This window comes from Ranitomeya variabilis, chromosome 1 (genome assembly GCF_051348905.1).
Source record: "Ranitomeya variabilis isolate aRanVar5 chromosome 1, aRanVar5.hap1, whole genome shotgun sequence".
Taxonomy (NCBI): Eukaryota; Metazoa; Chordata; class Amphibia; order Anura; family Dendrobatidae; genus Ranitomeya; species Ranitomeya variabilis.
The window spans coordinates 443,432,789-443,453,419 of record NC_135232.1 but is presented as its reverse complement, the minus strand read 5'-3'; the positions used below and the strand labels follow the sequence as shown (position 1 = coordinate 443,453,419).

Sequence of the window (20,631 nt, the reverse complement as noted above, 5' to 3'; positions counted from 1 at the left end):
TAACGAGATAGTTAGCGGGATTGTTGCTACGTCACCAAAAGCGTGACGTTGCAACGATATCGTTAACGATATCGTTATGTGTGACTCAGCCTTAATACCACCGAGATAACAATGTGTAGAACGACTCTTGAAGTGCCATCGAAATAGTAGAGGAGTACGTTGAGGACATGGCTCGTTCCCAATCGTCTACATCAACCGAGAGGTGAAGGTCCGCTTCCCAGCAATAGACATTGTAACAGTCTATAGAAGGCAAATGTGCAACTTTTTAATAAAACCTAATTAGAAAAATGACTTGTAGCCAAAGATGCATGCCTATAAGTAAGAAATAAAAATTGTCTGCAAAGGTGGCCAACCCATTTAAGCCTCACTTTGTACCTCTAAAAACACGTCTATCAAAAATAATTACAGTAATTTTCTCTTACTTTACATACGTGAATGCTTCCAATTAGGTAACAGATATACAAGTCACGCAGATGCCTTCTGTATTAGGCTATGTTCACACATTTTTGCTGCTTTTTTTTAATGCAAAGTTTACTCTGCGTTTTACAGTACCAGCAAACGCTGAGATTTCAGAAATTTCATGCACACCTTGCTTTTTTTTTTTCATACCTGAATTGGAAAACTGCTGTGTTTCTGAAAACTGCAGCATGTCACTTCTTTCAGCATTTCTGCATTGTTTTATCACCCATAGAAAGCAATGAGTAAGTGCAAAAACACAGCAAAAAAAGCAGGTGTCAGGTTTTGCTGTGTTTTTGCACTTACTCATTGCTTTATATGGGTGAAAAAACACTGCCAAAATGGTTTTTGGTGCAAAAACGTAAAAAAATTGCGTCTTTTTTTTTTTTAGGGGGCACTAAACTTTATCAGCATGCACAAGAGACAATAAAAACGCAGCAAATTTGCAGCAAAACCTGCTTTTTGTAAGCAGATTTCTTTAGGCTATGAGCACACGTTGCAGATTTCCTGCGGATCTGCAGCGTTTTTTTCCACGCAGAAACGCTGCAGATCCACAAGTGATTTAGAGTACAATGTAAATCAATGGCAAAAAAATGCTGTACTAATTGTGCGGAAAAATTTGCACAGAAAACGCAGCAGATTCAAAAAAAGGACCATGTCACTTCTTTTTGCGGATCTGCTGCGTTTCTGCGCCCATTCCATAATAGAAGGATGGAAAAAAAAGGATGAAATCGGCACAAAATGGGCAGCAAGTCCGCAAAAAAAAACGCACAAAATTGCAAAAAAAAGAGAACATTCTGACCTGCATTTCTTGCCAAGAAATGCAGAATCTGCAGAGAAAATTCCACAGTCAAATCCGCAACTTGTGCATATAGCCTGACTGCTATGAGAGCAGGTTTTGACTGCAGAAAAAATGCAGCAACAACTCAACTTGTGAACATAGACTTAAAGCGTTATTGGTTTACCAGACATTTCTCTAGATAAGGCTACGTTCACATTTGCGTTGTGCGCCGCAGCGTCGGCGCCGCAGCGCACAACGCAAACAAAAACGCGGCAAAACGCACGCTAAAACGCTGCGTTTTGCGCCGCATGCGTCGTTTTTGCCCGCAAGTTGGACGCAAAAAAAATGCAACTTGAAGCGTTTCTTGCGTCCAACGCTTGCGGCCATGCGGCGCAAAACGCAGCACAACGCATGTCCATGCGCCCCCATGTTAAGTATAGGGGCGCATGACGCATGCGGCGCCGCTGCGGCGCCCGACGCTGCGGCGCTGACCGCAAATGTGAACGTAGCCTAAGGTAAATCTTTCTAGTTAGGTGCTGATTTTCAGGTCAGGTTTGAATATTGCTTTTTTGTACATGTCATTTGCATATAACTTTTTGATAAAGCATCTGAGTAGAGGACAACTTATAGGGGTATTCCCATCTCAAATAATTTTGCCAATACGAGGCCACATTTCAACTCCACCTCTATGCATCATTGTGTGTGGGATCCTTGTTCTCAGGGTAGCCATCACAGAATTCTGTCATAGCCTAAAGATGGTAAAAAAATGTTTTGGTACCATGTTAGCCAGTTGAAAAAAGATTGCTGTCAGTGGGAAAGACAAAATTATAAATAATCTTGTAGTTATGATACCTTTTAAATCACTAACAAAAATAAAATAAATGATGTTACACAGCAAGCCTTCGTGACTACTTCGGTTTCTTTATCATACACGATAGAAGAAAGTATCTGAAGAAACACAAATATAGACACAAAAAGAGCAGAGACACGGCATGATAAATGGAAATTTCAATAAACTGACCATCTGAGGTTAGATAGTGAATCCTTCATTGGATTAGATTAGTGGTGTGAAAGTGTTATTGCGCCAATATCCATGTAGGATCAGAGGCCTGGTGCCCTCACTGTCCCTCCAGCAGATTCCTCAAACTTTTTAGTGAGTGATAAATCCTCCTGACAGATTTAGTCCCGTGTAGAGGCAATTAAAGACTCTTAAGTTTGCACTCCTAGACCCTTCAATGTTTTTGTGATTTTTTTTTTTAAATCTGTAATCGTGCAGCAATAAGACCTCATCCTTTCTCTCAGTTCCTGTCCTGTTTCTCCGAAGACCCCCAATAGGGCACATAGTGCACAGAATTAAGTACACTACATTGGAAGAGGAATTTGTGAATGTCCCAGGAATCTTATAGTCCTGCTGTGTGTTGGGGATCTGTATCCTGTCTTCCATCTGTACAAAAGTGCAGGTTTTGCAGCTCTTCCCATTGCAAGGATAGGTTCCTCTTGGTGTATCCGAGGGCATTGAACTTTGGATCATGATGTTTCTTATATTAGGAGGTTGTCTGTAGCACTGCAATGGAGGATCTTTGAATATTGTTTTTAGCTGGTCATCCTTGGGTAGGATATGGTGAAGTTTTTTAGCAGTTTTTCTCAGTACCTCAAGCTGTGAGTTGTTGGTCACCACCAGAGGTGCACGCACACTATTAATTTCCTCTTTTTTTTCTTTATTGAAGTAATTGACTTCTAGGAATCCTTGTAACTCTAATAATCTGATTATCAATGGAGATGGGGTGGTAGTCTTGATTTAACCCCATAATGACCGCCAATACCCCTTTTAACGGTGGCAGTTAAGGGTACTTAAACCACAGCACCGCTTTTTAACGGCGCTGAGGTTTAAGTGTATAGTGCCCCCCAGAGTCAGAATTTCTCCGGTATCTCAGCTACCGGGGGTAGCTGAGACCCCAAAGAACATGATTGGGGTCGGTTTTAACCGACCCCTGTGTTGTGATCACCGTTATTAACCCCTTCATGACCTTGGGATTTTCTGTTTTTCTGTGTTCGTTTTTCGCTCCCCTCCTTCCCAGAGCCATATAACTTTATTTTTCCGTCAATATGGCCATTTGAGGGCTTATTTTTTGCAGGACGAGTTGTACTTTTGAACGACATCATTGGATTTACCATGACGTGTACTACAAAATGGGAAAAAAAATTCCAAGTGCGGTGAAATTGCAAAACAAGTGCAATCCCATGCGTGTTTTTTGTTTGGCTTTTTTGCTAGGTTCACTAAATGCTAAAACTGATCTGCCATTATGATTCTCCAGGTCATTACGAGTTCATAGACACCAAACATGTGTAGGTTATTTTTTAACTACGTGGTGAAAAAAAATTCCAAACTTTGCTAAAAAAAAAAATTGCGCCATTTTCCGATACCCGTAGCGTCTCCATTTTTTGTGATCTGGGGTCGGGTGAGGGCTTATTTTTTGCGTGCCGAGCTGACGTTTTTGATACCATTTTGGTGCAGATACGTTCTTTTGATCACCCGTTACTGCATTTTAATGCAATGTCGCGGCGACCAAAAAAACCTTAATTTTGGCGTTTTAAAATTTTTTTATCGCTACGCCTTTTAGCGATCAGGTTAATCTTTTTTTTATTGATAGATCGGGTGATTCTGAACTCGGCGATACCAAATATGTGTATATTTGATTTTATTTTTGTCTTATTTTGAATGGGGCGAAAGGGGAGTGATTTAAACTTTTATATTTTTTTTTATTTATTTCATATTTTTTTAAACATTTTTTTTTTACTTTTGCCATGCTTCAATAGCCTCCATGGGAGGCTAGAAGCTGGCACAACTGGATCGGCACAGCTACATTGCAGCGATCATCATATTGCTCCTTTGTAGTTGAATTACAGGCTTGCTATGAGTGCCGACCACAGGGTGGCCCTCACAGCAAGTTGACATCAGCAACCAACGGCCGGAAGCGGTTGTTAATAGCGGCAGGTGGACCGCGATTCCACCCGTCGCTATTGCGGGCACATGTCAGCTGTACAAAACAGCTGACATGTTGCGACTTTGATGCGGGCTCACCGCCGGAGCCCACATCAAAGCAGAGGATCTGACCTCGGACGTACTATCCCGTCCGAGGTCAGAAAGGGGTTAACGGTATAATGGCGACTGTAAAAAAAAAAAAAAAGGTGCAATTTTCCATTTAATTTCTCTCTCCTTTGATGTGATCGTACATCAGAGGAGAGAGAAATAGGGTCCCACCTGGTCCTCCGATCACCCCACCAGTACATCTGGTGTCCAGGCATCCCTTCCATGAAGTCTCCCGAGCCGCCGGCGTCTTCATCGGGGAGAAAGTGGTAGGTTCATGTACAGTGCGCCCGCCGAGATCTGCCTGCCGGTACTCGGTAACAAAACATTTTTCCTATTGGTCCGTTTTGATCACTGTGATCAAAATAAAAAAAAAATTGTAAATAAAACCCCCCTTTATCACCCCCCTAGTTAGGAAAAAATAATAAAGTAAAAAATATATATTTATTTATAGCTGGGCTGAGCTGGGCTGGGTTATCGTTGGGGTTAGGGGTGTGTTATGGTTGGGGATGGGGTTGAGGTTGGGGTTAGGGGTGTGTTATGGTTGGGGTTAGGGGTGTGTTATGGTTGGGGATGGGGTTAGAATTGGGGGGTTTCCACTGTTTGGGTACATCAGGGGGTCTCCAAATGAGGCATGACACCACCAGTGATTCCAGCCAATTTTGAGTTCAAGAAGTCAAACGGTGCTCCCTACCTCATGAGCCCTGCCATGCACCCAAACAGTAGTTTACCCCCACATATGGGGTATCAGCATACTCAGGAAAAATTGAACAACTTTTGGGGGTCAAATTTCTCCTGTTATCCTTGGGAAAATAAACATTTGGGAGCAAAAGTTATAAACATATATGAAGCACTTGGGAGTCAAAGTGCTCACCACACATTTAGATAAGTTCCTTGGGAGGTTTAGTTTCCAAAATGGTGTCACTTGTGGGGGGTTTCACTGTTTAGGCACATCAGGGGTTCTCCAAGCGCGACATGGCGTCCAATCTTAATTCCTGTCAATTCTGCATTGAAAAAGTCAAACGGTGCTCCTTCCCTTCCGAGCTCTGCCATGCGCCCAAAAAGTCGTTTACTCCAACATATGGGGTATCGGCGTATTCAGGAGAAATTGCACAACAACTTTTATGGTTAATGTTCTCTTTTTACACTTGTGAAAATAAAAAAAATTGGCTCTGAAGAAAAATGTTTGTGAAAAAAAGTTAAATGTTCATTTTTTGCTTCCGTTCCTGTGAAGCACGTAAAGATTTAATAAACTTATTGAATGTGGTTTTGAGTACATTTAGGGGTGCAGATTTTAGAATGGTGTCAATTGTGGGTATTTTCTGTCATGTACACCCCTCAAAGGGACTTCAAATGTGATGTGGTCCCAAAAAAAAAAAAATGGTTTTGTAAAATTTTGTTGTGTAAATGAGGAATCGCTGTGCAAATTGTAACCCTTAACTTCCTAACAAAAAAAAATTGTTTCCAAAATTGTGCTGATGTAAACTAGACATGTGGGAAATGTTGTTTATTAACTATTTTTTTGTGATATATTTCTCTGATTTAAGGACATAAAAATTCAAAGTTTGAAAGTTGCAACATTTTCTAAATTTTCGCCATATTTCCGTTTTTTTCATAAGTAAACACAAGTCATATCAAATAAATTTTTCCCTCTAACATGAAGTACATTATGTCATGAGAAAACAGTCTCAGAATCCGTGGAATCTGTTGAAGCGTTCCAGAGTTATAACCATATGAAGTGACAGTGGTCATTCAGCAGCAAATTGGCTCTTTCACTAAGGGGTTACAAATGTCTTTTTAAGGTGTTAAGTGTTCATTCCTATCCATGGGGCTGAGACAGATATGATTATATCTAAGGGTCTGGCTGTAGACAATGGACTTTTTAATATGTTTTGGGTGGAATCTGTCCCATCTGAGGTATGTGTGACAGTAAATTGGCTTCCGATTCACCAATTGCTGGATTGAACCATTTTGATTTTTATGGTGGTATCCAGGAAATTGATTTCTGTTTTTGAGTGGTACAATGTCAGGTTGGATAAAATGTTTTGAATTTGTCATGGAATTTTAGAAGTTCTTGTTTCGACTTATTCCATATTATTAAGATGTCATCGATGTAAGAGAAATAGGCCAAAGTTTTGATGGAGCAGGATCTTAAAATGTAATATTCCAGTTTAGCCATGAAAAGGTTGGCATACTGGGGTTCCATTTTGCTGCCCATAGCAGTTCCAGTGTGTTGTAGATGTAGCTCCTCGCCGAAAGAGAAAAAGTTGTGTGTGAGCATAAATATGGTGAGTCTTAATACAGACTCAGCAGGAATCTCATTAACTTCAAGAAACATTTGGCAGGTGGATAGTTCATCTTCATGTGGGATGTTAGAATTTAGGGATTTCACATCCATCGTGGCTAAAGTGGCACTCTTGGAGAGAGGACCTATTGTAGATAACTTTTTAATGTTATGCCTTTCAATGGGTTTTATGTAGGGGCAAAATCCGGTATGGCCCATTCTTTAGGATCCATCTCCAAATATGATTTAGTAGTAGAGCATAGGGACCTTTCGTCAAACTCAATTTGACAGGTGGACACGCCCCTATCAAAGTGTATTAAAGTGTGTAACCCCACCCCTCCCTGTCTGCTGACAGCAGCTGTGTGCCTGCTCCCCCCTCCCTTTTTGATATAGTTTAATTTGTTAATACAGTGAATATTATCCCAGTAATTGTTTTATATTAGTTGTTTATATGCTATATTAAGAGTAGCCTTATTTGATAATCCGCTGGTAGGGAGAGTGAGGCTGCGTTTCTGTAGTATTATTCTGCTGTGAGCTTGAAGTCTGGGTACTATAACTGCTAACAGATGCTAAGATTTTCAGTGATGGAGATACAAACATTCCACTAGCTAGCAGCTGTTAAAATGTATCTGTACTGATCACTAACTAGATGTCAGGGTGTGTGTGTTAAGAGGTGTTTACCAAATATGTGAAACTTCTTACAAAATAATATGTTGTTACAAGTCATTTATCCGCTATAAGATGTGCTTCTGACATTTTCATAAACCTATAGTAGAGCACCCGATCTGAGCATATGTGGCTGACAGTATAATGACTGTTGATTAGCGTTTATTTATAGTTAAATAATATTTTTCTCTTTTATTGACAATTTGATACAGCTACAGTATTTATATAGGTAGGACCCTCTTTTATTGACAGTTTGATACTATAAACAGTACTGATCTTTGTAAAATAAAGAACGAGAGAACTTTTTCAGATAAAAGTAATAACGTTTATACAAAATTCTTACAAAATAAATATCAATGCTGCATCGTACAAAATAAATAGCACGATGATTACACATCACTCCACTGGGAGAGTGAGGCTGTGTTTCTACAGTATTATTCTGCTGTGAGCTTGAAGTCTGGGTACTATAACTGCTAACAGATGCTAAGATTTTCAGTGATGGAGATACAAACATTCCACTAGCTAGCAGCTGTTAAAATGTATCTGTACTGATCACTAACTAGATGTCAGGGTGTGTGTGTTAAGAGGTGTTTACCAAATATGTGAAACTTCTTACAAAATAATATGTTGTTACAAGTCATTTATCCGCTATAAGATGTGCTTCTGACATTTTCATAAACCTATAGTCCCAATAATATTTATTTGGCCAGCAGATAAACCGGATAAAATGTGTTAAATAGACATCATAGTGAGTATAAAATGTATTAAATTGATTACTGATACGATTCCAACAAATTGATAATAAATTGTTATCAAAGTGACAGCAAAGCATATTAAATAGATAACACACCAAAATCATAGTGTATCAAAGTGTATTATTTTATTTATAGTACCAATAATGTTTATTCTCTTTTATTGACATTTTCATAAACCTATAGTGCCAATAATATTTATTTGACCAGCAGATAATGAATTAAAATCGCATAAAGTGTGTTAAATAGACATCATACGGATACCGTAGTGAGTATAAAATGTATTAAATTGATTACTGATACGATTCCAGCAAATTGATAATAAATTGTTATCAAAGTGGCTGCAAAGCATATTAAATAGATATCACACCGAAATCACAGTGTATCAAAGTGTATTATTACACCTATTATTATATAGGCCCTTTTATTTATAGTACATGCATGTACTATTGGAAGCGTCTGCTTCATTCTGAAGAGCACCCGATCTGAGCATATGTGGCTGACAGTATAGTGACTGTTGATTAGCATTTATAGTTAAATAATATTTTTCTCTTTTATTGACAGTTTGATACTATAAACAGGACTGACCTTTGTAAAATAAAGAACGAGAGAACTTTTTCAGATAAAAGTAATTTTGATACAGCTACAGTATTTATATAGGTAGGACCCTCTTTTATTGCCAGTTTGATACTATAAACAGTACTGATCTTTGTAAAATAAAGAACGAGAGAACTTTTTCAGATAAAAGTAATAACGTTTATACAAAATTCTTACAAAATAAATATCAATGCTGCATCGTACAAAATAAATAGCACGATGATTACACATCATTACACTTCTTATAATGCGCACATTATGTATGTGGGCCATGTTACAACACCCGCAAGTATGAAGCGTGGTGTTTTTATACGTTTATAAAAAGCAAAGACACGGTAATGTAAAAATGTAAAAGATTTTTATTGTAAAATAAACACATCTCAGAGACATTCCAATGATTCTTGCAGAGTATTGTTACAGTATTTTATTTTCCCGGTGTTACTTTTGTTCATGTATTACCGGATTCTTCTGCAGTTGTGATTCTCACCTTTCTATATAAATAGTGCAATAATTCACACCCACGGCCAGTTTTCCGTTAAAAATATGAATATTATTGAATATAATGTTTTACATATGTTACAGTTTTATTTTTTATTTTTATTTATTTATTTTTTTTTTTTCTGATGCTACTTTTGTTCGTGTATTATCGGCGGCTTCTTCAGTTGTGATTCTCACCTTTTCTATATAAATATGGGGCAAATGAATTGTCCAGTGCCAGCATAATTTTCAGCGTGGCCAAGGGTTGTGTTTAACTATCCTTTTAGAGTGTCTAGTAGTTTTATATTCTTTGTATGATATATTTCTACACAAAGCTTCAAAACTATTTTGTAATTTATAATGTATCACAGTAGTTTCATATGAAGTTACATCTTAGGCTCTGTTCAGACTAATGTAATATCTGTAGCTTAAAATAGAGCCAAATAGCTACTTTCAAATCCGGACACACACCATTGATTTTAATGGGGTCTAAGGGGATTCTATCAAGCTTTTCCACATAACAGTTATGGAAAGAATAATGCTACAGAATTGGCAGCTCCAGTTATAAAACAAAAATGATGAAAATTATCCTTGATGATAATGTGAAAAAGGCTCTATTTTAAGCTACAGATATTACATTAGTCTGAACAGAGCCTAAGATGTAACTTCATATGAAACTACTGTGATACATTATAAATTACAAAATAGTTTTGAAGCTTTGTGTAGAAATATATCATACAAAGAATATAAAACTACTAGACACTCTAAAAGGATAGTTAAACACAACCCCTGGCCACGCTGAAAATTATGCTGGCACTGGACAATTCATTTGCCCCATATTTATATAGAAAAGGTGAGAATCACAACTGAAGAAGCCGCCGATAATACACGAATAAAAGTAGCATCAGAAAAAAAATAAATAAATAAAAATAAAAAATAAAACTGTAACATATGTAAAACATTATATTCAATAATATTCATATTTTTAACAGAAAACTGGCCGTGGGTGTGAATTATTGCACTATTTATATAGAAAGGGGAGAATCACAACTGCAGAAGAATCCGGTAATACATGAACAAAAGTAACACCAGGAAAATAAAATACTGTAACAATACTCTGCAAGAATCATTGGAATGTCTCTGAGATGTGTTTATTTTACAATAAAAATCTTTTACATTTTTACATTACCGTGTCTTTGCTTTTTATAAACATATAAAAACACCACGCTTCATACTTGCGGGTGTTGTAACATGGCCCACATACATAATGTGCGCATTATAAGAAGTGTAATGATGTGTAATCATCGTGCTATTTATTTTGTACGATGCAGCATTGATATTTATTTTGTAAGAATTTTGTATAAACGTTATTACTTTTATCTGAAAAAGTTCTCTCGTTCTTTATTTTACAAAGATCAGTACTGTTTATAGTATCAAACTGGCAATAAAAGAGGGTCCTACCTATATAAATACTGTAGCTGTATCAAAATTACTGTTATCTGAAAAAGTTCTCTCGTTCTTTATTTTACAAAGCTCAGTTCTGTTTATAGTATCAAACTGTCAATAAAAGAGAAAAATATTATTTAACTATAAACGCTAATCAACAGTCACTATACTGTCAGCCACATATGCTCAGATCGGGTGCTCTTCAGAATGAAGCAGACGCTTCCAATAGTACATGCATGTACTATAAATAAAAGGGCCTATATAATAATAGGTGTAATAATACACTTTGATACACTGTGATTTCGGTGTGATATCTATTTAATATGCTTTGCAGCCACTTTGATAACAATTTATTATCAATTTGCTGGAATCGTATCAGTAATCAATTTAAAGGGAACCTGTCACCACGTTTTTGGAAGATGGGATAAAAATAGCGTTAAATAGGGGCAGAGGTGGGCGTTACATTAGTGTGTGTGTTATGCGTTTATTACCCACCTAAGTTGCCGAAATAACTTTGCAAAGTCTCCGTTTTCGCCTGTCAATCAGGCTGGTCAGGTCACATGGGCGTGGTGTCTTCACCCAGATTTGGCGTAGTTTTCCGTTGGTGGCGTAGTGGTGTGCGCATGCCCAAAGTCCGGAATCCTCTTCCAGGGGATTTAAAATAGCGCGGTGTTCGTTATTGCATTGGTGATCGGTGGGCGCGGCCATCTTCCTTTGGCCGCGCGTGCGCAGAAGCGGCGCTCTGCTGGCCGCGGCTTCAGGAAAATGGCCGCGGGATGCCGCGCGTGCGCAGATGGATATCGCGGCGGCCATTTTCCTGAAGCCGCGGCCAGCAGAGCGCCGCTTCTGCGCACGCGCGGCCAAAGGAAGATGGCCGCGCCCACCGATCACCAATGCAATAACGAACACCGCGCTATTTTAAATCCCCTGGAAGAGGATTCCGGACTTTGGGCATGCGCACACCACTACGCCACCAACGGAAAACTACGCCAAATCTGGGGGAAGACAACGCCCATGCGACCTGACCAGCCTGATTGACAGGCGAAAACGGAGACTTTGCAAAGTTATTTCGGCAACTTAGGTGGGTAATAAACGCATAACACACACACTAATGTAACGCCCACCTCTGCCCCTATTTAACGCTATTTTTATCCCATCTTCCAAAAACGTGGTGACAGGTTCCCTTTAATACATTTTATACTCACTACGGTATCCGTATGATGTCTATTTAACACACTTTATGCGATTTTAATTAATTATCTGCTGGTCAAATAAATATTATTGGCACTATAGGTTTATGAAAATGTCAATAAAAGAGAATAAACATTATTGGTACTATAAATAAAATAATACACTTTGATACACTATGATTTTGGTGTGTTATCTATTTAATATGCTTTGCTGTCACTTTGATAACAATTTATTATCAATTTGTTGGAATCGTATCAGTAATCAATTTAATACATTTTATACTCACTATGATGTCTATTTAACACATTTTATCCGGTTTATCTGCTGGCCAAATAAATATTATTGGGACTATAGGTTTATGAAAATGTCAGAAGCACATCTTATAGCGGATAAATGACTTGTAACAACATATTATTTTGTAAGAAGTTTCACATATTTGGTAAACACCTCTTAACACACACACCCTGACATCTAGTTAGTGATCAGTACAGATACATTTTAACAGCTGCTAGCTAGTGGAATGTTTGTATCTCCATCACTGAAAATCTTAGCATCTGTTAGCAGTTATAGTACCCAGACTTCAAGCTCACAGCAGAATAATACTGTAGAAACACAGCCTCACTCTCCCAGTGGAGTGATGTGTAATCATCGTGCTATTTATTTTGTACGATGCAGCATTGATATTTATTTTGTAAGAATTTTGTATAAACGTTATTACTTTTATCTGAAAAAGTTCTCTCGTTCTTTATTTTACAAAGATCAGTACTGTTTATAGTATCAAACTGTCAATAAAAGAGGGTCCTACCTATATAAATACTGTAGCTGTATCAAATTGTCAATAAAAGAGAAAAATATTATTTAACTATAAATAAACGGTAATCAACAAAAATCTTTTACATTTTTACATTACCGCGTCTTTGCTTTTTATAAACGTATAAAAACACCACGCTTCATACTTGTGGGTGTTGTAACATGGCCTACATACATAATGTGCGCATTATAAGAAGTGTAATGATGTGTAATCATCGTGCTATTTATTTTGTACGATGCAGCATTGATATTTATTTTGTAAGAATTTTGTATAAACGTTATTACTTTTATCTGAAAAAGTTCTCTCGTTCTTTATTTTACAAAGATCAGTACTGTTTATAGTATCAAACTGGCAATAAAAGAGGGTCCTACCTATATAAATACTGTAGCTGTATCAAAATTACTTTTATCTGAAAAAGTTCTCTCGTTCTTTATTTTACAAAGCTCAGTTCTGTTTATAGTATCAAACTGTCAATAAAAGAGAAAAATATTATTTAACTATAAACGCTAATCAACAGTCACTATACTGTCAGCCACATATGCTCAGATCGGGTGCTCTTCAGAATGAAGCAGACGCTTCCAATAGTACATGCATGTACTATAAATAAAAGGGCCTATATAATAATAGGTGTAATAATACACTTTGATACACTGTGATTTCGGTGTGATATCTATTTAATATGCTTTGCAGCCACTTTGATAACAATTTATTATCAATTTGCTGGAATCGTATCAGTAATCAATTTAATACATTTTATACTCACTACGGTATCCGTATGATGTCTATTTAACACACTTTATGCGATTTTAATTAATTATCTGCTGGTCAAATAAATATTATTGGCACTATAGGTTTATGAAAATGTCAATAAAAGAGAATAAACATTATTGGTACTATAAATAAAATAATACACTTTGATACACTATGATTTTGGTGTGTTATCTATTTAATATGCTTTGCTGTCACTTTGATAACAATTTATTATCAATTTGTTGGAATCGTATCAGTAATCAATTTAATACATTTTATACTCACTATGATGTCTATTTAACACATTTTATCCGGTTTATCTGCTGGCCAAATAAATATTATTGGGACTATAGGTTTATGAAAATGTCAGAAGCACATCTTATAGCGGATAAATGACTTGTAACAACATATTATTTTGTAAGAAGTTTCACATATTTGGTAAACACCTCTTAACACACACACCCTGACATCTAGTTAGTGATCAGTACAGATACATTTTAACAGCTGCTAGCTAGTGGAATGTTTGTATCTCCATCACTGAAAATCTTAGCATCTGTTAGCAGTTATAGTACCCAGACTTCAAGCTCACAGCAGAATAATACTGTAGAAACACAGCCTCACTCTCCCAGTGGAGTGATGTGTAATCATCGTGCTATTTATTTTGTACGATGCAGCATTGATATTTATTTTGTAAGAATTTTGTATAAACGTTATTACTTTTATCTGAAAAAGTTCTCTCGTTCTTTATTTTACAAAGATCAGTACTGTTTATAGTATCAAACTGTCAATAAAAGAGGGTCCTACCTATATAAATACTGTAGCTGTATCAAATTGTCAATAAAAGAGAAAAATATTATTTAACTATAAATAAACGCTAATCAACAGTCATTATACTGTCAGCCACATATGCTCAGATCGGGTGCTCTACTATAGGTTTATGAAAATGTCAGAAGCACATCTTATAGCGGATAAATGACTTGTAACAACATATTATTTTGTAAGAAGTTTCACATATTTGGTAAACACCTCTTAACACACACACCCTGACATCTAGTTAGTGATCAGTACAGATACATTTTAACAGCTGCTAGCTAGTGGAATGTTTGTATCTCCATCACTGAAAATCTTAGCATCTGTTAGCAGTTATAGTACCCAGACTTCAAGCTCACAGCAGAATAATACTACAGAAACGCAGCCTCACTCTCCCTACCAGCGGATTATCAAATAAGGCTACTGTTAATATAGCATATAAACAACTAATATAAAACAATTACTGGGATAATATTCACTGTATTAACAAATTAAACTATATCAAAAAGGGAGGGGGGGAGCAGGCACACAGCTGCTGTCAGCAGACAGGGAGGGGTGGGGTTACACACTTTGATACACTTTGATAGGGGCGTGTCCACCTGTCAAATTGAGTTTGACGAAAGGTCCCTATGCTCTACTACTTGATTTAAGCCATTCTTAGCAAACCTTCCTACTTTCGTCTACTAATGTTGTAGTGTACTGTTGTATTATGATTACTGGGACCAGATCTCTGCAAGTGATGAATATATGTAGGTCATTGCACACCGGGTGTCCAGTATTATTGCTGTGCAAGAAGAAAAACTATAAAAGAGCAGCAGCTTCAACAATCATTGCAACTTGTCCACTGATCAGTAAGTGATGGAGTATATTAGCAATATAGCATAACTTATTAAACTGGGAAAGTTGGTGTCAACTTTCTAGTAAGTGGACCCCAAATATTTAATAATTCCTCAAAAACAAACAGTCAGGTACTCACCCTCACTGAGGTCCAGCATATGTTTCCCGCTGCTGGTTGGCTCTTGGTGTTTTGGCTGCATTGGTAACGGCACATCATCTGTACACTTACTGTCTGGGAGGAGGTTGAGGGCATGAGCCGCTGAAATCCGAGATTAGCTACAGCGGTATCAACCAAAACTCCAAGACCATAGCATCGGCTGGGAACCGGCATTCGACCGGGGGAAGGAGAGTTCCTGCTCTATATATTGTTTCAGTTATTTCAAAGCATTTGTGGACCATTTTCTTGAAAGTGGAAAACCCCTTTAAGGTCAACCAAGAACTTAAGTTTTTTATTAGAGCTTTTATTGGCGTATGTAAAGTGGGGCAAAAAAGTATTTAGTCAGTCAGCAATAGTGCAAGTTCCACCACTTAAAAAGATGAGAGGCGTCTGTAATTTACATCATAGGTAGACCTCAACTATGGGAGACAAACTGAGAAAAAAAAATCCAGAAAATCACACTGTCTGTTTTTTTATCATTTTATTTGCATATTATGGTGGAAAATAAGTATTTGGTCAGAAACAAACAATCAAGATTTCTGGCTCTCACAGACCTGTAACTTCTTCTTTAAGAGTCTCTTCTTTCCTCCACTCATTACCTGTAGTAATGGCACCTGTTTAAACTTATCAGTATAAAAAGACACCTGTGCACACCCTCAAACAGTCTGACTCCAAACTCCACTATGGTGAAGACCAAAGAGCTGTCAAAGGACACCAGAAACAAAATTGTAGCCCTGCACCAGGCTGGGAAGACTGAATCTGCAATAGCCAACCAGCTTGGAGTGAAGAAATCAACAGTGGGAGCAATAATTAGAAAATGGAAGACATTCAAGACCACTGATAATCTCCCTCGATCTGGGGCTCCACGCAAAATCCCACCCCGTGGGGTCAGAATGATCACAAGAACGGTGAGCAAAAATCCCAGAACCACGCGGGGGGACCTAGTGAATGAACTGCAGAGAGCTGGGACCAATGTAACAAGGCCTACCATAAGTAACACACTACGCCACCATGGACTCAGATCCTGCAGTGCCAGACGTGTCCCACTGCTTAAGCCAGTACATGTCCGGGCCCGTCTGAAGTTTGCTAGAGAGCATTTGGATGATCCAGAGGAGTTTTGGGAGAATGTCCTATGGTCTGATGAAACCAAACTGGAACTGTTTGGTAGAAACACAACTTGTCGTGTTTGGAGGAAAAAGAATACTGAGTTGCATCCATCAAACACCATACCTACTGTAAAGCATGGTGGTGGAAACATCATGCTTTGGGGCTGTTTCTCTGCAAAGGGGCCAGGACGACTGATCCGGGTACATGAAAGAATGAATGGGGCCATGTATCGTGAGATTTTGAGTGCAAACCTCCTTCCATCAGCAAGGGCATTGAAGATGAAACGTGGCTGGGTCTTTCAACATGACAATGATCCAAAGCACACCGCCAGGGCAACGAAGGAGTGGCTTCGTAAGAAGCATTTCAAGGTCCTGGAGTGGCCTAGCCAGTCTCCAGATCTCAACCCTATAGAAAACCTTTGGAGGGAGTTGAAAGTCCGTGTTGCCAAGCGAAAAGCCAAAAACATCACTGCTCTAGAGGAGATCTGCATGGAGGAATGGGCCAACATACCAACAACCGTGTGTGGCAACCTTGTGAAGACTTACAGAAAACGTTTGACCTCTGTCATTGCCAACAAAGGATATATTACAAAGTATTGAGATGAAATTTTGTTTCTGACCAAATACTTATTTTCCACCATAATATGCAAATAAAATGATAAAAAAACAGACAATGTGATTTTCTGGATTTTTATTTCTCAGTTTGTCTCCCATAGTTGAGGTCTACCTATGATGTAAATTACAGACGCCTCTCATCTTTTTAAGTGGTGGAACTTGCACTATTGCTGAATGACTAAATACTTTTTTGCCCCACTGTATGTTAAATGCTGTTGGATAACTTGTGTAATAATGCCACGATACTAAACTGTAAATAAAAAATAAGAGCAATTAATATATATATATATATATATATATATATATATATATATATATATATATATATATATATATATATATATATATATATGTAAATCAATTGAACTGAGAATACCTTCATGTAATATAGCTTAAACATCTATATGCTAGCAACCAAAGTTTGTATTTTAGGTCCCTTACTTGGTCCCAGTTGTGATGTTCAGGCTTGGCCGTACCCAGGATCCTGCGCTGTCCCTGGAAATTCTGTATACACTGCCTGCGATGGGTACACATAAGGTGACTCTTTCCTTCCTGTTTGCTTCACTTTTGAAGAAGGCATAATTGTAAGTAAGGGTTAAGCTGTGACTGTTACTGATAATCCTCCCCTTTTCTTAAATCAAAGGTGTGTGTGCCACAGATCTTGCGCGCGTTGCAGATGATTGGCAGTACATCACAGCTTCAGCCCATCTCTCTGCGTTTGATGACATCCTTATGGGAAAAACAGGTAGAGATGTATTGTGAAATTTACCAACAAAGCAGAGCGAGATGTTCTTTATACTATGAATTCAATTGCAATTTGTTTAAATCTGAGAATTGGGGAGGGGGCATAATTGGAGTATATCAACCACAGCTTGCTGCTAATTTCTCCTTTTTTTTAACCCATTCTTCCCAAGAGTCATAATTTTTTTTCCTACAACATTAGCCACAATGAGGGCTTGTTTTTTTTATGGGACAATTTGTAGTTGTGAATGACACTATTTTTTTTTTTACTGAAAAACTGGAAAAAAAATCAAAGTGAGGCAAAATGTAAAAAATAAAATAAAATTGTGACATTGTTTTTGGGTTTTCTTTTTACGGTATTTATTTATACAGTGACAAAATGAGCTGGCGGCGTGATTTTCCGGGTCAGTATGTTTATGGAGTAGCCAAACTTGTATAGTTTGTTTTTTTTCTTCTTCATTTAAGTGGTTAAAAAAATGAAAATTCATACAAGATAAAAAAAAATTAATTTGCGTCACAATTTCTGAGAACCGTAATCGTATTTAATTTTCCATTGATGGAGTTGTGTGAGGGCTTGTTTTTGCCTGGTTCACTAACTACTTTAATTGTACCATTTTGTGGTAGATATGAGGTTGAAGTAATTTTTATTGCATTTTTTTTTTTTTAAGAGGTCCAGTTATCGAATAACTGCAATTCTGGGGTTTCAATTTTTGTTCTCTACGGTGTTTGCTATATAAGTTAATGATATTTAGACTGTGAAAGATATTACTTGTTGTACTCTATTTGTTTAGTCCCCATAGGGCACTTGAATCTGCAATTGTATGCTCAGTATAGAGTGAAAATTGCATTCTCCTTCGCAGCCCAGCCATAGGCAGGGTTTCCCATGGGTGAAAAGATGTCAGCAATCTGAGCCTTCAGGAGATCCCTATGGGACCTTGCAATGATGACATGGCAAGGCTCATCGATCCAATCTAGCTCTGGTGCTGCTGCTACAGGAGGTTGTATAACCCAGTTTGCCCAATGCACCCACACCAGATATAGGATGTACACAACTTATGTTGGGAAGGGGATAATACCTTGTTTTTAACACATTTACAAATTGTTTTTGGGCACATAGTGGTGATTGCAGACATCCACAATTTTATCATTTTCAGGATGCCAGACCCCATCAGTGAAATATTATTGGCTTATTCTTATGATGGGCTATGAATGTTGAAATCCTGGAAATCGCCTTTCATGGGATTTCGAACATTTTATCAGATACAGAGTTCCTAGTACTAATCTTGATAATGCATGTCATGCCAATTAGAAACGGTCATTAACTAACCAGCACAGACTTTTTCATGCTACTTTTCAGGCCTCTCTTCAGGAACCTTACTCGTTACTGTTCTGTGTTGCAGGATAGAGTTTATCCAGAACTGCAGAAACTGATAGCCAAGGCGGATTCCCAAAGTCTATCTATAGGGAAGGAGACCCGGTGGGAAAAAAGTGTCGCGAAAGCGGCAACTATCAGAGACATCTGCAAGCAAAGGTAACTCTCTTTTATCTTCAGATACTGTTTGGGCTGAGCTATTCATTCATCCTTTTATTAGTAGTACAAATATTAATTATCCTATGGATATAAGATGAAGTTTGCTTTTGCCCAGACTGTGAAGCCTTTGTAGACTATATAGAGCAGCAAAGCAGCCTGTGTTCAGACATCCAACAGATGGCTTGAATTTGCTCCTAATTCTCTAATATATGGCTGTTATCGGACTTATTTCTTTGAGTGGGAGCAGTCAGATCCTAGTATAGGTAAACCGAGCACCGACTGGTTCCCTGCAGTTTATCAGCAGATTCAGGTTGCTTTATGACCGATCTAAGCCTATTTGCAGTTCCCCATGTTTCTGTAGATCGATCTAAGCTGAACATACGCTGTGATGTACATATGCATCCCTTCTTCTAAACCTTTTTGTGTATTACCCTTTTATCTTAGACCATATCAGCATGGGGCAGACATGCTGGCTGCTATTACTCAAGTGTTGGATGAATATACCAAACCGGACCAGGCTACTCCCGCAGCCTTGGTACTACAGGGTCTTCATGCTTTATGTCAGGCGGAGGTGAGATGATTACACTGACCTCAAACTTTCAATTTAAACTTTTCATTCATCTTCTAAAATATAATTTCTGTATGGAAGGAACAAAAAGTGCGAATTCTTAAAGATTCGGTGTGTTTTCTGCCATATACTCTTGTGTTTTTGTTTTTTTATATTTTTTTTCAGCCTTTAACATTATTTTATTGGTGAAGAGGCGTTATTATCTACTGCAAAAGCGTTCTTGAAATATACATTTTTATATCCATGAAAAGCGGACAGTTTTCTCGTACGTCATCCGTTTTGCCTCCCTGTTGCATTCTATTCGTCGTCCATCCTTTTTTTATTCACTGAAGCAGAGAGACTGATTGAGCTTTTTTTATCTCTTGACTTATAACTCTGACTCTGTATCAATCCTACAAAAAGTGAACTTTTACCTGGTGTCCACTGAAATCCGTGAGCAGCTTTGAACAAAGCCAGATATGAGTAACACCTGAGGGGCTGATTCTATAATGTGCCTAATTCATTAAGAAGCACAAGCTACTTGATAAATTTGATGCATCTTTTCAGTGCTGTGCACCATACCAAAAATGATACACCAGTCAGAGATTGGCCTAATGTTTTTGCAGTAAAAGATTCTGGCGCTTTTGCCGAATTTTACTGGCAGGCATAGCTAGCAGAAATTCCAATTGCACAACCTCTCCCGCACACACAGAAAAAAGAAAAATATTAATATTCTGTGTGATCCCAGTAAAGCTTAGCTCATAACCTTGCAGACCATACAAAGTAATTTTACTCTTATTGAACCTTCTTATCGTTCCCACTCATTAAGATACCCCTTTCATGGCCCTTATAAAGTATGATGCCAACAAACATAGTATGTTACCCACACAGTGAATTCCTACACAGCACTCTCCAGATGTATAGTTGATGACTGTACATTACCCCCACCCCACAAAGAATAATGCCGCCACAGTGACCACTAAACAGT

The 20,631-nt window shown here is 37.8% G+C and overlaps 1 protein-coding gene across 3 annotated transcripts in view; it reads left to right on the top strand.

The window, feature by feature from the left end:
• Positions 1 to 20,631, top strand: part of FOCAD (focadhesin) — a 426,882-nt gene that overhangs the window by 164,026 nt on the left and 242,225 nt on the right. For all 3 annotated transcript variants that reach the window (XM_077249466.1, XM_077249485.1, XM_077249475.1), the window contains 4 exons: positions 17,257 to 17,361; positions 17,468 to 17,569; positions 18,966 to 19,096; positions 19,541 to 19,667. In XM_077249466.1, coding sequence (XP_077105581.1) covers positions 17,257 to 17,361; positions 17,468 to 17,569; positions 18,966 to 19,096; positions 19,541 to 19,667 — 465 coding nt within the window. The remainder of the gene's footprint in view (positions 1 to 17,256; positions 17,362 to 17,467; positions 17,570 to 18,965; positions 19,097 to 19,540; positions 19,668 to 20,631) is intronic.